Below are 9,352 nucleotides of genomic sequence, written 5' to 3'. Positions count from 1 at the left end.
TTTGGGGGGAGGGGTTCCCTGTATTCACCAAACTGGGCTGGGGACAGACAGACATGTTATGTTGACACCTCTTTTCCCTTCCCTAGCTTTTGTGTCCTCAAAACTCAAGACACCACCACACGCACCCACATTCATATGAACAGTCTGTGCACACACGGCGAAGGAGGCTGGGGTGGGGAGAAAGGGAAGTTTGCACCAGCCAGTCGTGAATGCAACTTGAAAGATTTCACACAGCAAAAGGGAAAAATGAAAAACATAAGTTAAAAAATAAAGAGGTTCATCCCGTCCCCCACGGTCTCTTTCTTTATCCAGGGGCCTGGCTAGGCCCCTCCTTGAAACCCAGAAGCTGTCTACTGCTCTCTCCAGCTGGAGCTCTTACAGGGCTTGAGTCTTCAGTTCCACGGGTTCCCCTGTACCGTCTGGCTGTCCATTGGAATCACTGGGTCTGGCTCCCTTAAGGATAGACAGCCTCTCAGAAACGCTCTTGAGGCGGGGGAAGAGGAGAAAGTCGTAGAGGAGGCTGCCTAGGCCCCCTCCGATGATTGGGCCCACCCAGTACACCTGTGGGAAGAAAGAAGGCAAGCTCAGGCTTCGGGACTCTTCGGGGAAAACAAGCCATCCTGCTCTTGTCCTGCATGGCTGCCTGGGCACTGTCTTAGTAGACATCCATGTAGACTTTTGCTGTTGCTGGATTCAGGGCTCTGCATGTTAAGCATGTGCAAAACCGAACAGAGCACCAGCCCACATGGCGTGACGTTCTAGACTTAATGGGGATGGAGAGATGGCTCAGTGATTGGCTGAGAGCTCTGCCTGGTTTTGCAGAGGACCCAAGATCAATTCTTAGCATCCACACAGCAGCTCACAGCCATCTGTAACTCTGGTTCCCGGGGATCTGAATGCTCCTCTGGCCTCCAAGGGCACCAGGCAGGCACGTAGTGTGTAGACATACATGCAAAACACCTATATACATTAAATAATAAAATATAGGCAGGTGGTGATGGCGCATGCCTTTAATGCCAGCACTCAGGAGGCAGAGGCAGGCGGATCACTGTGAGTTCGAGCCAGCCTGGTCTACAGAGTGAGTCCAGGACAGCCAAGGCTGCTATCTGTACATCAAAATCTATCATTTTCTTCTGGCTTACTAACCATTTTCTTGTTCCTCTATCCTGCCTCTACCTCCTTAGCATACATATATTCTATTTGCTGTTATTTTGAACTAGTCTACATATTTTTTTAGAGAAAAAAAAAAAAACGAATTGTGGCAAAATACCCTTTATAACATATAAAATTTACCTTATTAAACATCGTTTATTGTTATTTGCTTAATACAGGCTCTCATCAGCTCAATATGACCTTAAACTCCAGACCCTCTGGTCCTCCCAAGTGCTGGGACCCACAAGCGCGCTGTGCCCAAGTTCATGCAGAGACAGGCAGTAAGCTCTGCTTTGTGCCTGCACAGCATTGCTTAGCAGCACCCTGGGACTGTTGGGTTTGATTTTGTTTTGTATTGTGAGACAGAGTTTCTCTGTGTAGCCCTGACTGTCCTGGAACTCACTCTGAAGATCCACCTGCCTCTGCAGTACCAGAATAAAAGGTGCCACCACACCTGGGCTCTGAAGAACTGTTTTTGAGACACTGTATATGACCCAGCATAGCCTCAAACTCAAGGCAGTCCTCCTAAGCTGCCCTACTGAGTGCTGTGACTAGCACAAGCCGATACGCCTGCTTACTAACATTTTTAAGTGTATGTATGGCTCAGGAGTGGTAAATACATACATTCTGTCATGTAACTCGTGCCCAGGATTTTGTGTTTGCAAAACGAAGGCCATTAAGCTGCCTGTCTGACCTCCACTCCAGCCCCTGACACCACCCTTCTAACTTCTGTTTCTAGCAATTTGTATTTCTTTTTTCTTCCTTTCTTTCCTCTTTCTCCCCTTCCTCCCTTCCTTCTCCCCCTTCTCTTTTTGGTGTCATGTAGCACAGGCTGGCCCAGAACTGCTATGTAGCCTAGGATGGCCTTGGCCTCCTAATGGCTCTGCTACCTCCTGAGCGCTGGAAATGTCCTTGTGCACCATTTTGGCTGGTTTGAATGAACTTAATTTTCTACCTCGTGTACGTAGAACTATGTAAGAGTTATCTTTTGGTGACAGGTAATTTTACTTAGCATAATGTCCATGTTGTATGTGCTATGCCTTATCAGAACTTCTTTTCTTCTTATAGTGGAATAATACTCGTGTATACATGGGCCATGTTTGATTTTCCCATTCATCTAGCAAGGGGAATTAGTGTTGCTTTTACTGGCGGCTATTATAACTAATGCTGTTGTGGAAATGGCTATACATCTTGACTTTTTTTTTTTTTTTTTTTTTTAGGTTTTTCAAGACAGGGTTTTCCTGTGTAGCTTTGGCTGTCCTGGACTCTATTTGTAGATCAGGCTGGCCTCAAACTCACAGAGATCCACCTGCCTCTAGCCCCCTCCCCCCATCCCCAGTGCTGGGATTAAAGACATTTGCCACTGCACCTGGTTTGGTAGATTCTTTTAAATTAATTTCATGTTTATCTTGCACATGCCCAAAGCAGTGTAAGCATTACCGTTATTTATTGCTGAGTGCTCCATGCCAGAGTCTGTGTTAGGAGCTCTACCCAGATAGCTTTCATATTTGCTTTCTTTTTTATAACGCCCTGTCTTATATATTATAATTGATGGACAGAGGCAAAGAGTGGGTTTCTAGTCAGAGTTACACACAATGCTAAGAATTATTAGAATAAGGTGGACACACTCTGACTTCTGTCTTAAGTGTCTTCGACTGTCCAGCAACCTCTGGTTCTCGCATCAGTGGATACTCAGTACAAAGCCCCAGCTAGGGGCTGGAGAGATGGCTCAGAGGTTAAAAGCACTGGCTGCTCTTCCAGAGGACCTGAGTTCATTTCCCAACCACATGGTGGCTCTCAACCATCTATAATATGATCTGGTGCCCTCTTCTGGCCTGCAGGTGTGCATGCAGGCAAAACACTATACATAAATAAATCTTTTTGTTGTGTTTTGTTTTGTTTTGCATTTTGGGTTTCCGAGATAGGGTTTCTTTACATTACCCTGGCTGTCCTGGGCTCACTTTGTAGACCAGGCTGGCCTTGAGCTCACAGCGATCTGCCTGTCCCCTCCCGAGTGCTGGGATTAAAGGCATGCGCCACCACGCCCGGCTTTATTGTTTTTTGTTCTTGTTTTTGTTTTTTGATAAAAAATAAAATAAAATAAAAGCCCCAGCTAACAAGAGAAGACCACTGTCAGCAAGAGCCCTCTGTCCGTTTGTTTCAGAAATGAGAAGTCACGCTTTGCCGCCCATGCTGGCCCCAACTTTTGGGGTTCAAATACTCCTCCTGCATCAGCCTCCCCAATGCTTGCGTCACCACACCCAGCCAAGAGCTTCTTTTTTGGCACAATAGTGCAATGTTCACATGCAACCACGCCGAGGCCGTTGGCAGCCTTCTTAGCTGCATGCTGTCAGATGCATCCAGACAGAACCCAGCCCCACCCACGCGCGCTCTGTGATCTTACCCTGTACTCTAACTTACCCAGTGGTTGCTGAAGTTCCGGGTGAGGATGGCAGGGGCGAAGGAGCGGGCGGGATTCATGCCTGCACCCGTGTAATATATCTGCAAAGACAGGACTGTAACTGAGACACCCCACCCACCCCTCCGGCTTCCCTCCTAACGCCCACATCCCAGCTGCAAATGGGGTAGTCCCAGCTTCATGACTCTCCAGGGTAGGTAGTGGCACTGATAATCCATCTGGGGACAGACTCAGAGACCTAGAAGAACAGTTCTACTCAAGAGGTGTGGCTTTCCACCCTGAGCCCAAGAAGGATTAGATGGAGTAGCTATACAGAGTTTAACCCTTTGTGCTAATCAGCGCTGAAAGGGGTGGGTGGGCCTCAGGGTGGGCGTGGCAAAGACAGAACCCTTACAAGTTAGTAACACTTCGGGGCCCCGCCTTTCTTGCTTACCCCAAAGAGGTGCCCCAGGGTGAGGGAGAAGCCAACAGCCAGGGCCACGGAGCCCATGCGCCCATTCCGCCTCTCGTCATACGTAGCAAAGATGCAGAGCACGAACTGCAGCGTCAGGAAGATCTCCACGGTGGTGGCCTGGCCCACGCTTACCCCTGCATGAAGCTGGCCAACCAGGGGGCGGAGGGGGGAGGGAGGGAGAAGGGAGGGGGAGGGAAGAGGAAGCACCTGTTAGCACTGCCACGAATCACCACCTCACGCAGGCATCCCCCTATGGTTCAGTTCCCAAGAAAGGAAGGAGACATAGCCCCTCCCAGCAGATGTATCTCTACCTTAGTTTCTCCTACTGGCACTTCTTTGTTGTAAAAAATGATTGCACCTGAGCCTGGGCGTAGTGGCGCACGCCTGTAATCCCAGCACTCAGGAAACAGAGGCAGGTGGATCTCTGTGAATTCGAGGCTAGCCTGGTTGACAAAGTGAATCCAGGACAGCCAAGGCTACACAGAGAAACCCTGTCTCAACAAAACAACAACAACAACAACAAAAAAGATTGCACTTATGAGCGTGGGAACTGAGGCTTTATAAAGTAAAATCATCTAAGAACCTGCCCTGGCTGTGGTGGTGCACACCTTTAGTCTTAGTACTCTGGCGACTCTCTGTGAGTTCAAGGGCCTGGTCTACAGAACAAGTTCCATTAAAACCTGTGTAACTCTGTCTTGAAGGAAAGAAAGAAAAAGGGAAGAAAGGAAAGAAAGAAGAGACCTGAAAGGAGAGCTGGAATTGCAGCTCATTTGGGCTAGCATGCACACCTCCCTGGGTTCCGCGTTCCCAGCAGCACAGAGGCTGGGTGCCTTTGGGCATGCCTGTGTGTGACCTTGGCACTCAGGGGCTAAGGCCAAAACTGGAGTCCCCATCTCACAATTCTCCATGGAGGGCTCTATGCTTTCTTTTCCCCTCCAAAGCACATATTGCTTACCCCCCCCCCACCCTGACGTTCACGTGCGTGTGCATGCACACACATGCATACACACAGACACATACACGTGCATGCACATACATGAGCAAGCATGTTAGAGCAACGATCATGATGCCGTGCTCCCCAGCCCCTTACCGTGTTGAGTGCTAGGTTTCCTCGCACAGCTGGAGGAGTGACACTGTACAGCACAGCTGCTCCAGCCACAGCCCCCAGAAGCTGGGCTGCCATGTAGCAGAAGGCACGGAGCAAGGACATCTGGGAGCCCACGAGGAAGGCAAAAGTGACTGCGGGATTGACATGGGCTCCACTGATGTGACCCACAGTCTGCACCAGTGTAGCCAGGGCCAGGCCGAAGGCCAAAGCCACTTGCAGGACATGTAGGGGCCCAGGGGCCCAACGCAGTGAGGCCCCCAGCCCAAAGAAGACATAGAAGAGGGTGGCGAAGAACTCGGCGAATATGGCCCTCCAGAAGGAGGCAGAGCGAAGTTCCCACATGGCAGTGGGGGGTGGGCACAGTGCCTGGGTCCCTAATAACCCCCTGGACTTGCCTGGGAGGACAGTCCCCTTTATAGAGGACTCTTAATCCCTGGGAGGGGCAGGTTGGGGTAACTGGCTCAGCCTCTTAACCCCTTCGTGACCGTAGAGGTCTGAATCCATAACGGAACATCTGACAGAGAGGGTGGATTCTCTTTCTCTCCTCAGTCAGAACCAGGAGGATAGGGCTCATGGATGGAGAACAGGAACACTCTAACTGTGTCAGAGTTGGGGTTCAAACTCCTGATTGATGTCTGACCTAGAACATTCCTCAGATTTCTTGGAAGGTGTTCAAGTGAGTTCATTCCCTTGGATATAGGTCGGGCTGGGTGGGTGGGGGTCTCCTGCCCCTCTGAGTCTACCAGGGTTAAGGGTGGGGGAGGGGATAAGGAGTGGGGTGCAGCAGGGAAATTGAATAACTGAAGAGAATTCTTTATTCCCTGGGATTATGGGGCCATCTCCCATTGGCTGGTCTGGACTGGAATCTGTGGACCCTGCAGAATAGTTCTGCTGTGTCTGGCTTTCCCAGAGCCTCGGGTTCCCGACCCCCAGCTCGTGCCAGCAGCTCCCCTTCCAAACCCATAGCCTGCCCTTTTAAATCAGAGGCGGGGGGTGGTGTGGAGATAGGGGGCATAAGCTGAAAGTGGGGTTGGGGTGGGGGTTCTAGAAGGAGAAAAGAAGTCAGTTGTTACATTCACCAGCACATGAGGGGTAACAGGAAGTGACAAATGAAAGGAAGCATCTGGTGAAGTGACTCAAAGTCTGTTCTCCAGGACCCCTGTGACTAAGGTGCTGGAGTGTCCAGCCTTGATCCCAGCGCTAAGGTCTGGGAGCTGGATCTGGGGAAGCAGGTCTGGACAAGAAGAAACAGGTCCAGCTGTATTCAGCCTTAGAGAGGGACATGGGACCTAGGAGAGGGGGGCTATGTGAGTAGAGAAGACCAAATGGGGGGCAGGGGCAGGTTCTTCCACCTGGACAGTCTGGCAAGTTGGAGCTGTCCATGTGAAGCACTGGACAGGAACAGACCCTGTGAGGATGGCTTAGACAAATGCTGTCCAGTGGGGAGGGAGTCTGTGTTTCTGTCTTCCTGCAATATGCACTTTGGAGTTGGATGGGGAAAACAGCACCTTAATGGAAGAAGCCCCCCTTCTAACCTACAGAACAGCAGTAAGTGTTGCTGAGATCAGGGGTACTCAAAGGATGGAGGACTCTTTCACATGTTGGGATCATCTCAAATCTCCTGACTTCAGGTCCTGTAACTGTGTTGCATCTCACCTAGTGGTGCTCCCAGATTACAGGTACCTCTGTCAACCCTGGAAGACACAGGATTCGTGCTGCCTCCAGAGAACACCCTCAGACAGTAGCAAGGGAAACACCATGGTTAAGAGTAGAGACTTTAGGCCGGGCGTGGTGGCGCACGCCTTTAATCCCAGCACTCGGGAGGCAGAGGCAGGCGGATCACTGTGAGTTCGAGGCCAGCCTGGTCTACAAAGTGAGTCCAGGATGGCCAAGGCTACACAGAGAAACCCTGTCTCGAAAAACAAAACAAAACAAACAAAAAGAGTAGAAACCTTGCCGGGCATGGTGGCACAGGCCTGTAATCCCAGCACTTGGGAGGTAGAGGCAGATGGGCTTCTGTGAGTTCAAAGCCAGCCTGGTCTACAAAGTGAGTCTAGGACAACCAAGGAAGGCTACACAGAGAAACTTTGTGAGTAGAGACCTTAGTAATGTCGGGACAGGTGTGAGTGAGGATACAAAGTGACAGAAAGTTTCAAGTGCCTGCTAGAGTGTAAGTTAAGGTATATATAGTACTGCACTACCTGAAAAAATAAGCAAATACATATTTCCTGACCCCAAAACACACTCATATATCCAAAAGAAACTCTTCTATGGACATACTAACAGACAGCTGTTCACAATGGGAAAACTGACAGTGACCTAGACTCTGATCAACAGGAGAGTGACGTGTCAAACAGTGCAGTCAGTAGTAACAGGAATATTACTCAATAGTCAATACTTGTTAATAGTCAGTGTCACTCAAGAATAAGGATGAATCTTAGCAATAAAGCAGTTTTAGAAGTTCCAAGGAGTTGTCCATCTGCAGATATGATTGACAGACTGTTGAGGTTAAGGCTGGAGGAAGTCACCCCAAACCTCTCTCCCAGGCTCATCCTCACACATGCTCACTCAAAGCCAGTGTCAGGCACATGAGATGAGAGATTTGTGCCTGGCATGGCGCTCCCACTGGGGCATAGGGCTTCAAGGACTGCCTCCACCAAGGTTAAAGTGACAGTGCCCAAGCCTTAAGTAGCAAGCTCAAAGCCATCCCAGACTACATAACAAGTAGCAGGCTGACCAGGGCTATATAGGAAGACTGTCTCAGGTAAAAAATTATGAGGGCTGGAAAGACAGTTCAGCAGTTAAGAACATTATTGTCGTGTAGAGCATTGGGGTTCAATCCTAACACCCAGCATTAGTGGCTCACAACCATCCATAACTCTACTTCCAGGGCATTGGATGCCTGGTACACACACACACACACACACACACACACACACACACACACACACACGCATGCACACACGCACACAGGCACCCATGTACGCACAAATGCCCATACACATAAATAAACCTAAAAGAAAAAATATTTATGCTATGCTAGTCTTTTATTTTTTTTTTAAGATTTATTTATTTATCATATATACACAGTATTTTGCCTGCATGCACACCAGAAGAGGGCACCAGATCTCATTATAGATGGTTGTGAGCCACCATGTGATTGCTGCGAATTGAACTAAGGACCTTTGGAAGAGCAGCCAGTGCTCTTAAGGTCTGAGCCATCTCTCCAGCCCCTGTGTAATCTTTTTATGAACATAAAAACAACAATAAGCTGGGCAGTGGTGGCTCACAACTTTAATCCCAGCACTTGGGAGGCAGAGGCAGGAGGATTGCTGTGAGTTCGAGGCCAGCCTCGTCTACAAACCAAGTCTAGGACAGCTAAGGCTACACAGAGAAACCCTGTCTCAAAAAACCAAAAAAAGAAAGAAAAGAAAGAAAGAAAGAAAGAAAGAAAGAAAGACAAACCCAAAACCCCTATGCAGATCTAGCCAATGGACAGTGCATTCTCCACAGTTGTGTGGAGAACAGGGACTGATTCTGACATGAACTCTGGTGCCCCCTATTTGACCACTTACCTTTGGTGGGGAGGAGGCCGGGTGGCACTCAGTGGAAGGCTATAGGGATGAGACCTGATAGGCGCGTGCACACACACACACACACACAAAACAAAACAAAACAAAAAACAAAAACCAAAACTGGTCAAAGCCAGTCTAGACTACAGGATAGCCAGGGCTACACAGCGAAACCCTATGTTGGACAAAAAAAAAAAAAGACTGAGTGGATGCAGATGTGGTCTGGTTGGTAGAGCACTTACCTATCCTGTAGGAAACCTAGGTTCAACTGAAGCAAAAATACATTTTTCAGAATACATACAGATGAACTGAAACCACACTAGGAGGAGAACAGGGCACTGGTAATGTCTGTAGTTCTGGTACATGGGAAGCAGAGGCGGGAGGATTCTGAATTCAGAGAGAGCCCCGAAGATACATAGTGAAACCTTGTTTCAAATAAATAAGTAGGTGCTGAAGAGCTGTCTAAGCAATGAAAGTGAGCACCTGCTGCTGCTCCAGTTCTGGGAAATCCAACACCTTCTGCTGACCTCTGTGGGCACCGAGCACCCATGTGATGTACGCAACACACACACACACACACACACACACACACACACACACACAGCCAAAAATTCATATGTGTAAGTTAAAAATAAATCTTTTTGGAA

General features: G+C 48.9%; 1 protein-coding gene across 1 annotated transcript; it reads right to left on the bottom strand.

Annotated features, from left to right (window-relative positions):
• Positions 1-64: 64 nt before the first annotated feature.
• On the bottom strand, positions 65-5,475 carry Mip (major intrinsic protein of lens fiber). The gene is made up of 4 exons (XM_051170484.1): positions 5,116-5,475; positions 4,005-4,169; positions 3,574-3,654; positions 65-561 (listed from the first exon to the last, which is right to left on the bottom strand). The coding sequence occupies exons 1-4, from the start codon at positions 5,473-5,475 to the stop codon at positions 376-378; spliced, it is 792 nt and encodes a 263-aa protein (XP_051026441.1). The 3' UTR covers positions 65-375.
• Between the last annotated feature and the right edge of the window lie 3,877 nt (positions 5,476-9,352).

This window comes from Acomys russatus, chromosome 28 (genome assembly GCF_903995435.1).
Source record: "Acomys russatus chromosome 28, mAcoRus1.1, whole genome shotgun sequence".
Taxonomy (NCBI): Eukaryota; Metazoa; Chordata; class Mammalia; order Rodentia; family Muridae; genus Acomys; species Acomys russatus.
The sequence above is the reverse complement of the archived record's forward strand: the minus strand, read 5'-3'. Positions and strand labels throughout refer to the sequence as shown.

Coding starts and splice junctions, on each gene's coding strand:
- Mip (XM_051170484.1), bottom strand. CDS start 5,475: ATGTGGGAACTTCGCTCTGCCTCCTTCTGGAGGGCCATATTCGCCGAG. Junction 4,170..5,115: donor GAAACCTAGCACTCAACACG/GTAAGGGGCTGG, acceptor CTGGTTGGCCAG/CTTCATGCAGGGGTAAGCGT. Junction 562..3,573: donor GGAACTTCAGCAACCACTGG/GTAAGTTAGAGT, acceptor TTCTTCCCACAG/GTGTACTGGGTGGGCCCAAT.